Consider the following 20,590-nt stretch of genomic DNA (forward strand, 5'->3'; position numbering starts at 1 on the left):
CCGTTAATTGCCATAAATTATTTGCGCTTGGAGCTTCCAGCCTCCAGCAACGGCGCTGGGCATTCAAATTCATATAATTTCAATGTAGTTGCGCATATTTAAACGAAATATAAACTCCGCTTGGTTGCTTGCTTGGTTGCCTGGTTACCCAACTAACGCAACTTAATGCGCCAGCTAAAGCCAGTTGAAAACACGCATAAATTTAAAGGCGACAACAAAGGCGGCAGCTAGAACCTCGTCTAGCTGCAACTGCAACTGCAACAATGCCAAAGTTGTGAACAACAAAAAGTTTGCCCCAAGCCGAAATAAAAATGGAAGCTGTGTGGGGCTTCTGAAGATTCCTGTTGACTTTGACAAAGGCGCTTACAATGGTCCCGGCCAGTGCAGTGGCAGAGGAGCTTACAGATGGCAGCGGAACTCACCTGGTATGCCGTAGTCGCCGCTAAAGCGCTTGGTGTCATAGTTAACAAACTTGTCCACGTCTGGCGGCAAATGAAAGACGTCTGTGAGCACCTCGGGCGGCTGATCCTCTTCGGGGTCCTCCTTTTTGGGCCGCTCAATGCAGAGCAGCTTGGGCAGGATTTTAATGAAGACGCGCTGCACCCACGGCGCCATACGATGCGTCACTGGCGATCTGCGAGTAGGAGAATTAGCTAACGACTTATCGAACTACACCCCAAGTTTCCACTCACCTGAAGTTGACGTTCAGCACCGCAATGGTTACCACAACCGAGAGCGTGACCAGCATCATAGTGAAGAGCAGATATTTGCCCAACAGCGGCACCGTCAGCGACGTCGGCGGAATAATTTCGGCCAGCAGTAAAAAGAACACAGTCAACGACAGCAGGATGCTGATACAGAGCGAAATCTTCTCGCCGGAGTCGCTGGGCAGATAGAAGACCAGCACGGACAGGAATGATATGCCGACGCATGGTATGATCAGATTGACCGTGTAGAAGAGCGTCTTCCGCCTCAGCGTCAGATTGAACACGATGTCCAGATAGGGCTCCTCGCAGCAGCTGTAGAACTTCTCGTTGCGCACCGCCGGCACACGCATAATATCCCACTCGACTGAGATGTAGTAGTCCTGCAGATCGATGCCCACCTCAATGTTATCCGAGTCGGCGGTTTGCTTCAAATGCCGCAAGTCAACCTGAAACGAAAATGAAATAAATTCAATTTCAAATATATATAATTGATAGCTGAATAGAATACAATGAATTGAAATTACAAAACAATTATTGATTGGATTTTGATTGGAATATGATTTCATTTCAATAAATCAAAAAATATACATTCTAGCACGCTATATACTCTGATCAGTAGAATATTGTACTCAATTTGCTATTTATTAGGTTGACATTGTTGGGCTGTAGCGAGATCTGTGCGAGCCGTTCAGCATATTTGATTTATGCGTCAACTCGCTTGACAATGCAACACCTGTGCAATCGTATTGCCATTAACATTGATTTGTTGTCTCATTTTCCAGCAGGCGATGCCAAATCAACATCGACAACAGAAACACTTGGCTCAAGCGTCTGGCAGCTGGCGCAATGAATTTGCCAAGGTGGCTCGAAGGTGTTGCCGCCTCCCAATCAGATGTTGCTGGAGATGTTGGAATCGAAAACGTACTCGTACTTTGACAAATTTTTGACAATCGTCAATTGCCCAACGAATTGCGATTGCCCCCCACCCATCAAATAGAGGTGGCAGCTGCGAACTTAACTTTGGCTCACGTTCACCTCTGAACGTGAAAGACATTTACGCTTTACCATTTATTTCAGTTCATTTGTTATTGCTCTTGTTAGCTATTTGTTGTTCGTGGCGAGCTTCATTTATTTGTCAGCTCCGCTTCCATTGACTCAGACTCACTTTTCTTTCAACTTATATTATTGACAATCTGCAGTTATTCACCGTTTCGATTGACTAATGGAAATCATCTAGATTTGATTTGGTTCATCTATTTTGAAATGTCAGTGTTCTTTCATTTTAATAGCAATAGCTTTTACTTTCTGTTTGCACATCTTTAATGTCACTAATTGAATAAAATCAATTTGTTTTTCGTAAATACGCACACACACACACACACACACATACACATACACCATTTTCGATTACTTCTCCGCTATTATAGAAACGCTGCAATGCATTAACGCCCTGTTGTGCCAATTGGGCACAAACAGAATTCTGAATAAGCGACGAAATCAACTGGCAACAATTTTTTATATGTTGGCAGACATGTTTACTCCATCCATGATTCCATATACACACATGCACACATATATACATATATGTATGTTTTTATGAAGTTAAATTCGATGAAGCATGTTGAAGCTCTCGATGCGTGAATTCGCCATATTTTTCAGAAGGAAAAAGAAAAAGCAAATCGAAAAATTGCGGAAAGCTGTACACGACTGCGTCATACTCGCTCATGCAATAACATAAATTGGCATTCAAAATATTACTAATCAACTAAAATGAAGACAATTTAAGCAAAACTTATTCACTTTGGCACTGAAACAAACAAAACTAAAGGGGATTTTCCCATATCAAAAACTGAAATGTTTCCAGTCTTTGTTAATCTGCGTGACTTTAGCTTTAAATGTGAGGCATATAAATTTGGCGGGCTCTCAGTGGTCCCAGTGGTCGTGTAGAGCATATCTCCGGCCAATATACTCTTTGCTTTAACACAATTAAAATGTTTGCTTACTCTTACGTGTAGCATATATAGGGGAGCTCTGGACTCACAGATAATTCAGCATTATTTATGAGCCCAAACAGACAACATTCGATGAAATTAATGAGTAGATGTAATTTGAATTTAAATCTGACAGACGGACGATATATAAACTTTATGTAAGAAAGAATAACAAATAAATCAGCAAGTGTGTTATTAATTCGTTGTGTTGAGCTCCAAGTTTGTAGCTTGTTGCTATATGTCAATTTCGATTTGGCTGTAGCTGCTGTTCCTTTGACAAACGAGTCCCAAAAAGTTTCCAAAGTCTTGGCTGGTTCATTAAACGCAGCTGCTGGCTGTTATCTCCTCCTCGCACACACACGTGCGTGTGTGTGTTTGTGTGCAGGCGAGAGTCTTGTGATTTATCACATGCCCAGGAATGAAAAAAAAAAGAAAGAGAAAAACACAAAACGAGCGAACGAACGAAACGTGTCAAGTGTACAAAAATACAATAAACTTTAGCAACAGTATTGAAATAAATAAATATACAACAGCCATTCACGAGTGCAGCCCCGAGCGAGCCACGCCCCTGTGAGGAACCTTTATTACTGGCTGCTTACCCCGAGCAGCGATAAAAGACCGAAACGAACAATCAATTGCCAGTGAGAGAGTCCCTTTGTTTCGCCATTCGATTCAAGGTCGTCGTAGCCAGCTCAGCGTGGTGTAACATGTTTAAAAAGTCATTTTCTTGACTTTACTTTTCCTTCTTTGAATCCACGCACTCTCTCTCACACATACATATATGTTTCCGTGTGCCACGCCCATTTGTCTGCTATTGAATTTCGCGACTTAATGCTTTTATAATCGAGTTAAACATTTGATTAACATTTGATTAGCCGTCAGTCAATCAGAAACGACAAACGAAGCCAAAACGCACTGAACTCTTCACCGTATTGATGGATGGCTTAGATCTGAGCTGTGGCAGTGCCATTGATTGACAGCCCACTCACTCTCTCACTCTCTCTTTCTCTCTCTTTCTCTCCCTCTAGAGCCAAGTGATAAACTTGCATATATAAGCACTTAAGTACTTTCACTTACCATGTAACCATCGTATGTCCACGAACCGAACTTCATGAAACATGTCTGCTCGTCGAACGGAAAGTATTCGACATCAATTTCGCAGAAGGATTTATAAATGGCGGGCGGCTTCCAGACCACTTTGCCCGTATGATGAAGAATTGCTTTTGTCATTATTGTCACTTCATAGTTGCCATCGGCGCTGCAAATATAAGAAATATATTCACATTGAATGAGTGAACGTATAGAAAATTATTTAATATATCATATGACTGTATAACGCAATTCAATGTATTTTTAATATGAATTCTGAATACATTGAGAGTCAATAAATTCAACATATATTAAATATAATATTTCATTATTCCATCTCCCACCACTTTATGCTAATTAAGTCTTTGGTAATGTTTGGAAAATTAATATTTAAGCCTGAAAGTTAAATACGTGAATCAGACAGCAAATATCGCTCTTCTATCTAATTATATGTTTATTTGCATTAAACAGACGAAAGCTTTTAATTGTTTGACAAATTTGCTCATTAGTCAATTAAAATAATAATTATAAATATTAAATACTGCTTGCGATCTGATTAGTATATTCTTACATTATCATATACCATACTTATATGGGGTGTGGCACATGCCTTTGAGTTGGGGTTGACTTCAGTCTTAATTTATACAGTATTCATTGGGCTCAGTCTGCTCTGCATTTGGCATTCCAGTTTCGATTCACTTCAAGTATTTAGGCATCACTTAAGACAGGTGCGCCGCAAAAGTCTCTATTAGCACGGATTTTCAACCTGTCTACCAGCATTTTCAAATTAAAACGCCTCGACAAGAAGCTTAAAAACCACCAACTGCACCCACCCACCCACACACACACACACACACACATAGACTAAGAGACGTAGACAGATACTGATACACTGTTTAGACAGTCAGACCGAACCGCAATACCATTTCCGGCGGCCATATTAACTTAACGCCATAAATCTCAGCACTGGTATTATTTTGCGGTAGACACAGGCTCAGTTTGGTTGCCCCTCACACACACACACACACACACACACACACACACACTGTTGGATACCCTCTTCTCTTTTTAATCTTTGCAACTCTCCCCCGCTTTTGGCTTTGCCTCCGCTCGGCTGTCATCGTCGTACATACGTTGGAGTATTGCTATTCCCAAAGTGCTATGGCTTTGGCTTTGTTTTCTTTAATTAAATGAATGCTGTTGACAACTTTATTATCAGCTGAACTTTTGTGAACCCAAGGCACCCAGCCGACGCCCAGCCACGCCCAGCCACGCCCAGCCAGAGAGCGCTCGACTGCCACAGCCACTTTAATTCTATTATTGTGTATTACGGAGGCGGACCGCTCCTCCATAAATGCATGACACACACACACACACACGCACTCACACACACAGACACACTAATCTATGGTTCTTTTTCAACTGTTTTAGTTTTCAGCATCAACTGCGGAGAAATCAAAAGAAGCGAAATAAAATTTCATTATCTTTCATTAGATTTATAAAAATAGGAATGCCGCACCCAGAACGCTGGATACAAAGTCAAAGAGAAAACTTTTGAACGCCTGCGGATTGGCTCGGTCTTTTCCACTTCGCTTTTAGCACTCGGGCTCGGCTTCAGATTCAACTGTGGCCTAGCAGATACAAAGATGGCGCACAGTGTGGCTCTCAGATTAACGCGCCGATAGCCGGCGAGGGGCTGCGGACGTGCGCCATGGAGCTGACACTCATACGCCGCGTTGTCCCGCATGTATGTATGCGTGAGTGTGTGAGTGTCTGTGTGTGTGTGAGTGAGAGTGTGTGTCGCCGCGCACCACCGAATCGCCGTGCAGATAATGGCTGCAATTGTGGTGACCCCCAGGCGTGGTTTCGGTTTTTCGGTTTGGTTATAAACTTTTGTTCTGGCTCTCGTTTTTTCTTTTTTTTGTTCTCTCTATTTTTTTTAGTCTTTGCGATGTGCTTTTTGCAGCGCCATCGGCCATTTTAAATGGTTTTTAGCCATTAATGGTTTGCTTGGCGCTGCTGCTGCCGCTGCTGCTTCTTCTACTTCTGCTGCTGCTGCTGCTGCTGCTGCTGCTCCTGCTACTGTTGTTGTAATAACATTTTAAAATGCTGTGCTTTTGGATTTGTAGTTAGCGTGCAAGTATGTCTGCCAGTGGCCACGGCAATGGCTTAGTCTATATGCTTCGCCACGACTGCTGCCTGAGGCCGTCGCCGCTAATGGACAGCGCCACCGTTGATAGTGGAGGGGCCGGTAGGTGACCCAACGGCCCACGGCCGAACGGCCGAACGACCATGGGCGTCCACAGCTAAAAACAACATTCGAAGCAATTTTCGCATTTAAAATAAATTTGTAATTAGAAGCTGAAATGTATTTTTAATTAGTTCTACAATTTGAGTTGATCCAGCAAAAGCCATTTCGTTACTGTTGCGCAATTTTTATAGTCGGTTATAACGACCACAAACACACACACACGCAGACACACATACTCATACATATACATTAGCTGGCTGCTGGCAATGTTTCTAAATTATGATATTGCTTAGAAGTTACCAAAACTATTAGCACAGAAGATACAGTCATAAGGAAGCAGCTGACACTAAAACCAACTCTGCTGCATTTGCTGGCTCGCCTCTTTAAAAGGAATTTAGCCACTGGAATTAGCTGGCAATATAAAATATAGATTAAGCTAATGCACCGTGGCTAAAGCAAAAATGTATAAAAAATAAATTTTTGTGAATTTTAAGTAGTTAGACTTTCTATCGGGCTTAATGCCTTAAAATATCATAATCATAATCAAAACATAATTAGACACGTTGTCCAAGCGGCAGTCCATACAAATACATACAAATGTGCATACATATTTAGTGCCTAAGCAAGACACACTGAGTGCGCTTTGAGAAGTTCTCAAATACGTATTATCAAATAAGTCCAAGAGACCATTAAATGTAGCCTGCTCAGAGAGCCAGCCGCAATTGCAATCAATTCTAGACTCGAACTAAAAACAGAAACCAAATATAAAAGAAAGATGGAGATAAGAAGAGAAAGAGAGAGAGGGAGAGAGCGAGAGAGAGAGAGAGAGATAGGGGGAGCCTCTCGTTTTGAGTCTCAGCTCGAGTGCGATTTTAATTTCTTGGATCAACATGAAAATTAATTGCTGGAATTAAGCGGCTTTCACAAATATAAACAGAGTCGCCGTTGCCGTCGCCGTTGCTGTCGTCACCATTGGCTAGGCTACTCACTTTTACTGCTTGCTTTGCCTAATGGCCCACCCACACACATACACACACACACACAATCGCAGTGGCTGCTGTTGACGGTTTCTCGGCTTCGATGCGTATTTAATGTTCCCGCTGTAGCTCATACGACTAATTATGCCTGGTCAGCAAACTTGGCTATGACACATGATGCTGTACTCGGCTCTATCTATGTAGATGTTTTGGGCGTTCCATTGAGAGCTGAGCGTTTTCAAATTTGGTTCGAAATTGCAATTTAAAATTGACAAACGTGGAGCGTGGTGCAGGCGAGCCGCAAACAATTAGAGCCAAAAAGCGCCAGCTACCTCCAATAAATTACAGCTCTTGACGCTTGTTTCAAAGGCCGCATAGCAACATGGCCAACAATATTTAATAGGCCAACATGGCTGTCCTGCGTGTGTAGATGTGTGTGTGAGTGTGTGTGTGTGGTTAAGTGGCTGGCAGGTATTTGCGCCTGGGCCATGTTGTTGTTTGGCTACGCGCTTTGAAAGGCTCGCTCAACTATTTGTTGGCTATTTCACATTTAGCAGGCAATTAAACATTTTTCATTGCATACGAATTTCGGCGTAAATTTCGGTGGATGTGCCATCATTCCCCATACATATACGTATGTATATAAGTGTTTGTGTGACGCTTTTCGTTTGTCTTGGCGTGCAAAAAGTTTACGCGTGAAATATTGCCAGTTGCAATGCAATTGTGAATGTAAACGCATTTTCAGCGTTGCAAACTTTTGGGCCCGCCACATGGTTGAATTTACTGTATTTGCATTCAAGATTACAACAATACACGTATGCCAGTCGTATAAATAACATAGCCAGAAATTTCCGCTCAGATTCAATGTATTTTTCAGCGATTGAATTGAATATTCAGCCATAATTTTTCCATTTGCAACAAAAGCGCAAAATATTAGTTGATTTGTAAAAAATCTGTTTTATTTTTTTTTTTTTTTATTTATACCTAAATATTTTAAATCTATTTCCTTTGCTGATATTTTCCTTTTCATTGTTATACAATTGAAACGTGGCAAAAAATATGTGAGCATACGATTTTAGTATCAATGAAATTTGAATTAGGTAAAACATTGAAAATGTTTTATGTGCTTATGGCTATTGCAAATCTGAAAACACATAAAGCTCTAACTAAAAATTTGAGTTGGCTTATTAGCTCAAAAACTAAGTTGATTTCCATTTGCTGTTACGTAAAGACAAAGTATACTTTAGCAACAAAAGTTTTCCTTCAAATAGCCAAAATTCCATATAAAGAGAAAGTAAATATTGTGAATTGCGACTGACGACAGTTAGATGTCTTTTGGTATGGATAGGGGCAACATTTATATGACACTTCTACTCAGGGGGAGTGCGTTAAATTAACTTTACAGACGCCTTTTATTGCCAGCAAACACAATTAACTACGAGAAGCGGGCAGGGGCCACTTTGGGCTAAACTGGAAATATCTGTGCCGGAGTCGAATGGCACTTCATGTCCAAGTGGCACTAAAGGGAAACAGCTTTCTAACGAAAGCATTGCTTCATTATTGCTAGTGCAAATGATTTTTTCACTTTAAAAATCGTTCACGGTAGCAGCGAACGACAATGAAGGCCATACACTGAGCACTGTGCGTCCGTGTGTGTGTGTGTGTGTGTGTGTGTGTCTGTGTGTGATTCGCTGTAAGTACCAGAGAGTTGCTATAGTTACGCACAACAACATGACAATGCTTTTGTCGTTGTTGCCAAATGAAATTTAAGCTTTTTCCAAGCAATAAATTACGAGTTTTTATGACTCTCGCATTGCGCACACACCCCGAAAAGTATGCTATGCGAATAGTTCGCATGGCCAAGGCACCAAAGCATCCCAACAACCACACACACAAAAGAGAAGAAGAAGAGACGACGACCAATACGGCACATAAAGCGCGTAAGCCGATCTGCCAAAAGAGCGATGTCCTCCCTGGTGTTGTAGGCACTGAAGTGCCAGCCCCATCGACAGAGTCAAGTGTTGGCCAGCAAAGCCACTGGCACAGTGGGAAAAATACGAAATCTGCAGATAAATCTTCTTAATCGATATTAAGTAAGGGTAAGGGTAGAACTTTGCACAAAATTTATGCTGAGGGATAAATGTTTGCTAAATACATAAAAGTTTATAAAAAATAAAAATAAATGGGTAATATATGTGATTAAATAAATAAAATATTAAAAAAATTAAATAAAAATAATAATAAAAATTAACAAAAATAAAAAATAAATTTATTAATCAAAATGACTTCGTCAGTAAATTTTATTACATATTTTTTTTATGTATATATTATTAACGAATATAGAATTAATAAATAAATATCTTTAAAACATATAATAATGAGTAAATAAATTTTAAATAAAAATGAACATTTATAAATGAAAAATACATCAATATATAATAAAAAACAATTTTTCAATTCAATTCAAAATTTTCAATTTTTATATGATTACTCTAAAGTAAAAAATTATCTTTAGTTTATTAACAATTTTTTTTGTTTTTGTAGTTTATACCACCGTGCCGTTTATTTGGGGCTGGCTTCTCTCCAAGTGAAATACGACACAAGGCAAATTATAATAATTACAGCGAGCATAGTAAAATAAAACGTCCAATTTGAGAAAGCAGACGAGTTGTCAGCAATTGTGTGCTGAGCATAAAGCGAGGCCTGTTCCCCTTTGCACAGCCGGCTGCGAGGCTGACTCGTTGGCCAGCTCTCATGTTACATTGAAATAAAAATACGTTAATCATTGCCTGATAAATTGCAAGCGTAACTGTGCGCTTTGATTTATGCGCCCGTCGCGCCCATTGGGCAATTATGCAAATGGTGCCAGGCGCCAAAACTTCCACGGCAAAGCCCCCAAATGCCAGCCAATGCCTAACCATAAACATAATAAGTCGGACCAGGCGGAAGGCTAGGGAATTGGACGGCACTTACTTGTTATATAGTACTATATCCGGCAGCCATATGTGCTCGGAGGGCACATGCAGGGTATCCACGCCGCCGTAATCGTCGGGATTCCATTTCAATTTGTAGTCGTTCCACTCCTGCAAATCATAGAGAGCCATATTAAAAATTGCCCAGCAATGAATATATTTATATATAGGAATGTACACATATATCTTTATGAAGGGACTTAGACCGAACCCCTAACCACATAATTTGCAGATAGACGAAAATTAAATTGAATTGGTGGGGCATAATGGCTGGCTGTTCTGTCTTGTTGCAATTGCGTTTCATTAATTATGCATTAATTTATTGGTCGCTAAGCTGTTGGCGTTAAATTTAATTTTGCCATACAAATAGGCGCCGCATGTATGCAGCTGCCAGACTCTGCAGTAGGGTATATGCATAGCCATATAATTGAATCCAATTATAATATATTGTAGGGTATCTTGCAGTTGCCCATACAGAAGAGCGTGCATCATAAAACTGTAATTATGTTGACTGCCATACACCATTGTTGCAATATGCATGCGGCATGCGGCATGCGCTGTGGGTGTTGTTTGAAATTCACAATGGGATTATCGGAGCGCTTGAAGCTTGGCCAAGCAGAAAATGTTCCACAATTCAAACAAAAAAGAATTAAAACAAAACAAAAAATAACCCTTGCTGATGTTAATTGTAATAAATGATTAAATTAATTATGAGTGATTTGTATGCCATTAAACTAGCTGACAAATGATTGTTCACACAAAAACTAATTGGTATATAAATTTAAACTTTATAATCATATATGTATATGCTAGTGTTTGTCTATCTACACTGCGGAAATAAGCTAAATATTATTCTTTAATTCCGCTGCAGCTGCATTATCAAGTATGTAAAGTGATTTTGTTTGTCTATTCAATAAATGGCACAGCTAATGGCAGTCGCATATAGTATGAGCCTCCACAGAATGGGAGAGAGAAAGAGAGGCACGTAAATGTCATTATGTGAATGCGGGTGCACGTAGATGCGGCCGTATTGACATAATGCATTTGCATATTTATGGAGGCGCAGCACAACTGAAGCCAAACATAACTGCAGTAATGTCAACAGCAATAATAAATAACGAATAACACAACTTTTACCATTATTTGTCCATTCTCTTGCTACTATTCTGAATAGTTATATATATATAATCATGGCATGAGAGGAATATAATTTAAGTTTTGACTCTAGATATAAGAATAGATAGAATCATTTTCCATAACTGATAATTTTGTGTTTGATGACTTTTATAAATTTATATAAAATAATTACACCTGCTGATAAGTGTAAAGAAGTATTTAAGAATTGCAGAAATGGCACAAATAATTTATTTTTATTAAAACACACTTTTAGTTAGAGAGTTTCGTATGAAATCTCTGGCCGGAACACAGGCGAATTACATTTATAATGAGTCAACAATGATAATAGCTGAATTGGTCATGCAAAGTGTGAGAGAGGGAGAGAGAGGGGGAAACAGATGCGATGCATAATTTATATCTAATTTTGGGGTTTGCTTTTGTTTTGTCAATTTGGGTAACCAGAAACTTGGCATAAGCTTTTGAGAGCTATTGACTGCAATTTGTGCAGGGGCTTTGTGTGCATATTTTATGCAAAACTTTAAAGCTCCTCCATTCAAGTGCTTAAAAGCAGTTTCACAAAAACTCGCCAGCCGGACAATAGATATACATATATATACATATATACATATATAGTTTTTTTTTTTTTTTTTTTTTAGGAATTTCTAGTTGTTGTACGTCCAACTGGCTATCGCATTAGTGCAAAGCCAATGCACATATACCAGTGGCCGCTGCAAAGAGACCATCATGGACATCGTGGCCAGCATGGCCAGCGTGGCCACTTAGCCAAGAGCGAGCGGAACGCTTTCAATTGCAAAGCCAAGTGCTGCGCACAAATTGGCATTATGCGAACGCGAGGATTGGCAAGCGAAATTACTTTGCATTTGGCTGCACCGAAGCGTGCAAATGGTGTATTCATGTTACCCGGAAACGTTAGGAACTTTGCCAGCTGCCAAATCACAAATTTCGCAGTCCCCCGGGAAATAGCCAAAAAAAAAACAAATAATACGTTATGTGAATAAAAAATGGAATAGTTCGGACTTACCTGCTCCACCCACACGTTCGTAGTCATAATTTGATTTTTTAAATTCTGCAAATAAAAATAGAATAGAAAGAAATTTGTTAAATTCAAATTTAAGCATGGTTTCAATTCAATTTGTCTTTCAAATTTCAATGCACGTCAGACAGAGTAGCGATATACGACTGCTAAATACCCTTCAATAACTTGTATCATAAAATTTAGTAGTTGGTCAAGTGGATCTTTCGCAGCTATTTCACTATCGATATAAATAAAGAAATTTTATTGTATTGATTTCTACAGGCTAACATTATTAGAAATATATGTATATGGTTCGATATCAAATTCTACTGCACAAATGTAATGTAAATGCTTTTTTAACCATCAGAGGTAGAGTACAAACAACAGCTCAAATGCTTTGCTCCGCTGTCAGCGGGGTCAGGAATTGGAGCCTGCTGCAGGGACTTAAGATTTCAGAGAACTTGAGCATTGAGTGGGGACCATCAAATGGAAAATCGTTGCGACGAGCGAATGTTTTTTTAGTGAACTGAAGAAACTCAACTGCTTCTGGTGTCGGTTAACAAATGCGTTTGAAATTTAGCAAGCTGAGTAGAGTGGAAGTCGAGTGGAGTGACGAGAAGTGATGGGTGATGGGTGATGGGTGGCGGTGGTTGGCCTGTTTGTTTGGCGGTGCCTTTGGGGCTGTCGGTGGATGTCAAGTGGTTGCCCATGGCATGTCTTGGGTTAAATGGTGCTGCAGCTGGTTAGTTTGAAGTGAGTTGCAGCAATAAGAAACAGTCACAGTCGTTGCTGGCGACCGTATCCTTAAAGCATCATTGAGTTTTAATCAATTTATGTCTCGCAAACTAGTGACACAGTCAACGGAAGAGAGACGAGATTAGAGCGAAAATAATAGGAGTTGAAGCAAAACTGGAACTGGGGCTGCTGGGGTAGCAGATGCAATTAAAGTTAAGAGCAGCTAAACAAGCATAAAGTTTAAGTGCCTCAGTGGTTAGCTGCGAAACTGGATTAAAAGTTGGCTCTGCTATAAAAGCACCCAACAACATTTCCAGTAATAGATGAAGTAGAAACACTAGATATACATGGTATATGGTGTACATGCTACATACATATCTTTGGGATTGAATGTCTTCTAGGGGTATGAGTGAGCTGAATGCATTAGGGGCCTTTTTTTTTTTTATAGAAATAATAGGATTAGGGGCATTTTTTGATGAATATTATAGGTAATTCACATCCCTGGCAACTCAAATCATATTCATGATTATATATTCGACTTCATAAACTAATGACAATTTATAGTGACTAATATGTATAAGTTTAGACCATTTCTGTACCATTTATGTTACAGTAAATTGATTTATTTTAGTACATTTATAAAGGCGTAAATTAACTTTTTAATTTAATTTTCGTCACTTGTGTGAAAATATTGAAATATTTCTTTTGCGCGACATAGGAAATGACTAAATGAAAATTCATGAATCAAAATTCATTAATTCATTTCCTTTGCCAGCGAGAATAAACATTTGCTATACAAATAGAACTTGTATATTATTCGTTGAGAGTCCACATTAAATCTAAATTAAGGAAACAGTAATTCGTGCTGTTGCTTTTTTAGCATTCACCGCAAATAATTCAAGCGTATCAACAACATGCGAGCAGAGTGCTCTAATTTGAGTCTTAACAGATGCACGCACGACAACCACAGCGTAACTGTTCTGCTCTGCTCTGTCCTGTGCTGTTTGGGCTGTCTGGTGTAGAGCCTAGCAAGTAAATTCCCACACTTAGAGGGCTCCTTGGCATTTGCTCTCATTATATTCATGGCGGCTGCTGGTGTGGCTGCTGTTGCTGCTTCCCTTTCATATTTATTTAGGTGGCAAGCGGCAAGGCAACTCATTAGGCGTAAATACGGTTTGGTAGCGGGCGGCACAGGACTCAATAGAAAAAAATTAGAAAACGATAAAATTGCGGAATAAATCACTTAAGCGTTGAAAAATGTAATTAACGACAAAATGATAATGATGCGCCGTAAAGCGTTTTCCGTCGAGACAGTCAGATAATGTCAACGCTAGAGCCATGAAGAGCGCCAGGACACGAAGCGAGAGCAATATGTTTGCAGACGCAGTGCTAATAGATGCTGCTTGGGTTTACCACACGCAGGCGAATGTGTGTTAGCTGGTGGTGGCAGTGGCGGTGGTGGTGCCGGTGGTGCTACTAAGGCGACCTACTACTAATCACCCACTTGGTGTGCTGTGGGCTGCCAGCTAACAGTTCCCAGTTGCCAGTTGGCAGCCGTTGGCAGAACGGCTGAGACGTCTGAAAGGTCATTAGGTGCGGGCGACGCGGAAAACCGGCAATAAAACGACAAAGCCAAGACCAGGCACAAAGACAGCGGCATAAGGAAGAGATAATATTGCAGCAGCTGCGATGGGGACGACGCCAGGCGTTGCGCGTATCCTTTATGCTTTATGTGCGGCATCCGCTGTAGTAGCAGCAGCCAACAACAGCAACACGAAGGCGACTTCCTTGCCTGTCTGCCGCTTGCTGGCCATGTCTATGTCTATGTCCATGTCCATGTCCATGTCCATGGCCATGTCTATGCCGGTTCACACCTACAGCTGCCTAACTGGGTTTGTTGCCATGTAATTGGTGTTGCTGTTGTTGTTGTTGTTGTTGGCGTTATTGCCGTTGCGCCTGCTTGCTTATTCACACTTAGAGCTACGGCTGTCGGTTGCATTACCCCGAACAGGATGCAGGATATACAGTGTTTAAATTGCTTAAGCCGAGGCTTAAAGCATTCGAAATGCAACTGAATTTGCATTCTGTGCCACTGGCGACTGCCAGTTCTCTACTCCTTCTCATTCTCTAGTCCTTGGGCTTGTTTACAATTTAAATCGAATTTCCTGTTTGCCGTAAATAAACTTTGCAGCAACGATACCGAGCATCATCATAAAAATGTACCCAGCTCCAACTGAATAAGTATTAAATGCGGCAGTTTCAATAGTAAGTTGGAGTGATTTTTTGTTTTTATAACGAATAAAGAAAAGTGGCATAAATAAATGTGTCTTTGTGCAATTTAGATAATAATTTAACAATATCTTATAGTTATCTTATATCTTATTGTTACGTGTAAATTCATCTTTTATAAATTTAAATTCAAACTTAAGCTTCATTTGGCACCGTCTTTGTATTTGACCATACTCGGGTCCTTCCTTTCGCATTTCAAATTCAGGACCTGACATTTTCATTTGATTGCGTTCTGCTCCACATTTCAGTCCGAGTAGCTTAGCAACCAGTAATTAAGGCTGGCTGCAAACAATATGCGTCTCACACCTTCTCTTCATCACCTGCTAATGCATTTCTGGTCATAATTCACCTGAGTGAGCAGCTGAAATGCAAGTAATAAGCAGCCGAAGTCACTCGGAGCTCGAGGGCAGGCAAATGGAAACGTCTTGAATTAAAGTCAAAATTCTTCCTACGCCGCACCTGCTGATCTGATATCTATTCCTCATGTACTATCATATATGGTATAGGTATATATTTGTATATGGCGTTCTGTTGCCAATGATTGCACATTTCAATAGAAGCAAAAATCAACCAGACAAAGTGCACAGATTTTGGTCGATAGGATTTACAAGGAATTGGCAATAAGAAGGCCAGGCAACACGTGCATCCCCAAGCATTACAGCAACAGCAACAACAATGACCCATGCACAACAACAAAAAGTGACCAGTCGACTAGTGCAATAAAAGAAATTCTGCGAATATTTCTAGCCAGTTGCCTGTCGAGCACACAGAGCGTATGTGCAATATTACAATTTGTGTGTGCACACACATACCCACACACACACGCAAATGCAATTTTGTTTATAGGCACCCCGTGCCAGTAGCACAGGGTTGGGCTATCAAGCACTGCATCAAATACGAGATTAATTTCAAAACTAAATTATATGAAATAATATTAAATTCTATCCATTTGTAAGTTGACTGAAAAATAAAAAGAGGAAGGAAATGTGAGGCCATGCTGCATTTTAAGGCCAAATAGTACTGTTCCAATTACCTTAGCCCCTACTCAATTTGTACTACTGCAGAAACCACTTTAAATGGAAGTAATAAAGTGTGTGCATATAAATCAAGCAACCATCCCAACAGTAAATGTTGGCCAAATGAACTTTTCTCTGTATGTTGCAAATGCAATGCAATATAAATAGGGGATTTGTAAAATTCCTTTGCCAATGTTGGATAATTGCTATGAAGCTATTTTTTTTCCCAAGAAATGAAAATGGAAATTTACTATGGAGAAGTCTACATTTTTTCATATATAGTTATTCCAAGTCGATTTCAAATGTATTTATAAAGCTTCGGTTAACTCCATAACAAAAGTAAATACATTCTTCAGATTTTTATAATATTAAAGAAACAAAAATAAAAGTTAATATAAGCTCTGTGGAATTGTCTTTAAATATATTCCTTTCAATTCCCCAGCGAATTGTATAATTTGTCCACGGATACAGGGGCCGTTGCCCAATGTGCGCTGGTATGACTGCTGCTGACTGTTTGGCATGCCTTTTAGTGGTCTTGGTGCTTAGTGCGTGATTTATAACAGCAAAAAGGGAGTCGAAGCCAGCTGGAAGTAGGAGGCCAAGTGCAGGATGCAGCACAGTCAGAGAGAGAGAGAGAGAGAGGGAGGGAGCTGTAGAACTGTAAAGCTCGGCTACTGTGTGGCCAAGAGCACACGTAGCTGTTAGCCGGTTTCCCATTTCCGGTTGTCATGTGCATTCAAGCCGTACAGAAGATTGTGGGCCATTTGCTTAGTCCGCTGCAGCTGCAGCTGCATCTGCACTTGACTCTGCTGCCAATTGGAGTTCTCTCAATTTTTGTTTCTTTTTCCTAAACACAATTTGGCCCAGGCGCTGGACTCCCCTGATATATTGCGCAATTTTTGCTGCCTTGATTGAGCCGTGTGTGGAGGGCACCAACTGCAATTGCAAACTTAATCAACAAAACAATCATCAGTCGATGCACTATAAATCGCAAAGCCCATTGATTTATTATGCAAACAATGTTGACTACCAACTCGAAGAGTTAACAAACGACGACTGGGACTGGGACTTGGACTGGGACAGGGTCGGGGATTGGGACTGAGAGATTGGATTGGAACGGGAGCTGGGTAAACAATGGTGGGTTAGTTCGACTGCCTTTTAAGCGTTTGGTAAACAGTTATTAATTACGCGGCTGCTGCTCTGCCGCGGCTTATGCCACTTACTGGCGCTGTTGGCTTTGCAAATTAATCTGCTTTGATTGTCATTTGATAAGCAGTGGAGCAGCGCAGTTGTCAAAGAAATGACAGCTAAACTGGATGTCATTATCGTTAATAACAAATTAATATAATTTCTGCGGCATTTCCACAAGGGAGAAATCATTTTTCTCAGTGCCTTAGTTTAGGTAATTGTATATATATAAATTACCGATTATATATATACATTATATATGTATATATACATTTATTTACAGCCACACGAAGCGTAAAGCGTGACAGCCTACACTTTGACTTTACCAAGTTAATTAATGAACTTGAGGTAGACTAATGTAAGTTATTAACAAAGTTTATATTTATGATGAAAATTTTAAAATTCTTAATACTGAATTGAAATGTATTGTTCACTGCTGTTAATAATAGCTAATACCTATAGATAATAAATTAATGGTTAAGCTGGATTTACAAAATCAGAAAAATCGATTTTCCGGCATTATGGCAAGAATCAATCATATACGAGTATGTATCATAAATTAATTTTTTTTTTTTTAATTTTTATATTGTCAAAAAGCTATAAACTTTTGCTACAAGAATGTGAAAAATGGTTTATATATACAAATTTTTTTTTTTTTGAATTAATCTTAGAGTGTTTGCTATTAATTCTTTGTAATTTGATCCAAACAATAAAATTAATATGAAATTCCGTCAATGCTTATTAATATCATATAATTATTAATTTATTTTTTGACTTACCACATCGATCAGTTGGGACAGCCTTAGACCCATTTTGACCGTCAGACGATCGGAGTTGTTGCCCACGGGTCGTATGAGTCGATTGTAGTTGCTCAGCAAGTCGTCGTACAGTCGCTTAGCATCTGGGTTGGCCAGGCCGCCGGTGGCAAAGTGTAATGCTATGAAGACAGCTGCGAAGAGCACGCTACCCATCTTAGGCCAGGTCCAACCCTGTAATAGAATGCGCCGGCAGAAATTTGAAACAGAATCAGAAATAAGTTATGGCTGCACTGCTTGTAAAGTATTCTATATTTTACTTTGCATTTGCATTACAATTACTTTTTGTTTATTTATTTACGTTGCGATTCTCGTTTTGCTCTGCCATATTTCTAGCCGTTCAAGAGAGTGGGCGAGTGTGTATGAGTAAGTGTTTGCACTCATAAATTTTGCACAACTGTCAAAAGTATTAGAGAGACAGCGCCAAAAGCGAACGGAGCTGCACCGGTGCAGCCATAAACACCATTTAATCTTTGGCTCAAACACTCAAGACGGTCCAAGATAGGCACGCAACATACACACACAGCATATAGATATTTGTACATATATGTGTATATGAGTATGTGCATGTGTTAGTTGCATATCTGGTGTCCTCTTGCATGTTTGTCTTTCCACACTCCGCCACACAGCCGCATGCACTTTGTGTCGCTTAAAATTTTTGTTATTGTTCAGCTGCTCTTCAGGGACATAATCTAGAGTCTGCAATTGTCCTTTGCACCCACACAAGTATGCACTGTGGGCAAGCTTGACTATTTTTATGTGAAATATTCTTTTACACTATATTAAATTGTTGCTGTAATTGTAAATACAGAAATAATATTTATATACCATGATATAAATAAGATATAAATTAAGATAAGATATAAAATAAAAAAATGCATTCTATATTCTTGATGAATAGCTATGTATATGATGGAGGGTATTAATAATTATAAAACATTCATATTTTTATCAGTCAATATTATATATAATTTTTAAATTTTTAATAATTAATACAAAAAATATTTATTTACGATTTTTTTATTGAACTGTATTTCCACATATTTCGATTTGATTAAGTTCAAAATGAAGACCAGGTTTGAATAGATTTAGTTATAGTCGTGGATTGAGCAACCGAGGGTGTTCACTTTATTGTTTGAGTTGAGTTTACACTATTTATAATAACTGGCAGCAAGAATATGTAATCGTCTCTGACATATGCATGGAATATAGTCAATATAGCCAAATGAGCAGAGCTCGCAGCACACGAATACAGTGAAGCAGTTTAAGCTCGGGTCGGGCTTAGCATGTTCGAGCCGAAACGTCGTGAGAACGAACAAGAGAGAAAACGAAACGAATGACCCAAATCTCTTGGCAAGCATACATATTCCCTCCACTGTTCATCTGTCGGGCCTACTGCCGCTCTTAACTTACAAAGGTAAACGTCGCATTGGGTGTTGGACTCTCTAGGAACAGAGACACAGAGTTTAAATAATTTTCCTGTGGGTCAGTGGTCGACAGATTTTTGTCATTGTTTATCGTGAGTTTTGCCCACTGTGCTTGTCTTACTATAAATACGCTTTTTGCATGCTTTACCACGTCTTCAGGCTGTGCATATTCCGAAAAACTTTACTTTACACAAACTGACAAGCCCAAGTGCTGCAATGTTAGGGTACATTAAGCACAAACAAGCAATTATGTTCATTTCTTTTATGCGTTGCAAGTACACAATGTTTCTGGTTTCCCATTTCTTTTTACAGTTTGTTTGTGCTCATATCCTAGCTGTATTGTGCAGCCAATTATGAAAAGTGCGCAATGTTCTTTTTCAATTTTCCTTTATTTTTTGTCTTCTTCAAAATTCAGGGCGTATGACACTTTTTATACAGAAACTCCATTTTGTTTTTTTTTTTCGACTATAATAATAATAGTAATAAAATAACAGACATGTGGCCCTCTGAGCTCATGTGTGGACATGTTTGTTGCTATTGATTCTGATAATTGGCTGCCGCAAGGGTATACATATGTGAGTGTATGAGCTGCATGTGCATGCCACGGGTATGTGAGTGGATAAATCCATTACAAAATTGCACTGCAAATAGCAGATAAAACTGTGCTCTGTGTGAGTAAACAAATTTGCTTCGTTGTCCGTTTTAACTGACTGTGGGCGGAATATATACGCTTATTTGAGTTTTCGATAAGAGTTTTCATAAGACTGTTAATCTGAATGATAAAAACATATATGTATATGTTTTCTGTTGAATATCAATGTACTTAATAAGTGCAATTTATTTTTGTGAGCTTTTGATTTGTTGGTATGTAATAATCGGAGTAAGAAATATGAAAACTAAAACATTGCCATGAATAATGTAACTAAATAATCATTTAAATCAACAGTGGCACTTGAATTGCATGTGTAAGAGCAGCAATCG

The 20,590-nt window shown here is 39.3% G+C and overlaps 1 protein-coding gene across 1 annotated transcript in view; it reads right to left on the reverse strand.

Annotated features, from left to right (window-relative positions):
• nAChRalpha1 (nicotinic acetylcholine receptor alpha1) overlaps positions 1-20,590 on the reverse strand; it is a 76,426-nt gene that overhangs the window by 10,125 nt on the left and 45,711 nt on the right. The window contains exons 3-8 of the mRNA XM_089462909.1: positions 18,147-18,356; positions 12,146-12,190; positions 9,989-10,098; positions 3,776-3,956; positions 693-1,153; positions 423-634 (exon numbers count right to left, since the gene is read on the reverse strand). Of these exons, the coding sequence (XP_089319035.1) occupies positions 423-634; positions 693-1,153; positions 3,776-3,956; positions 9,989-10,098; positions 12,146-12,190; positions 18,147-18,338 (1,201 nt within the window). The 5' untranslated portion in view covers positions 18,339-18,356. The remainder of the gene's footprint in view (positions 1-422; positions 635-692; positions 1,154-3,775; positions 3,957-9,988; positions 10,099-12,145; positions 12,191-18,146; positions 18,357-20,590) is intronic.

This window comes from Drosophila arizonae, chromosome 2 (genome assembly GCF_054131065.1).
Source record: "Drosophila arizonae isolate 15081-1271.41 chromosome 2, UAZ_ARI_1.0, whole genome shotgun sequence".
NCBI lineage: Eukaryota > Metazoa > Arthropoda > Insecta > Diptera > Drosophilidae > Drosophila > Drosophila arizonae.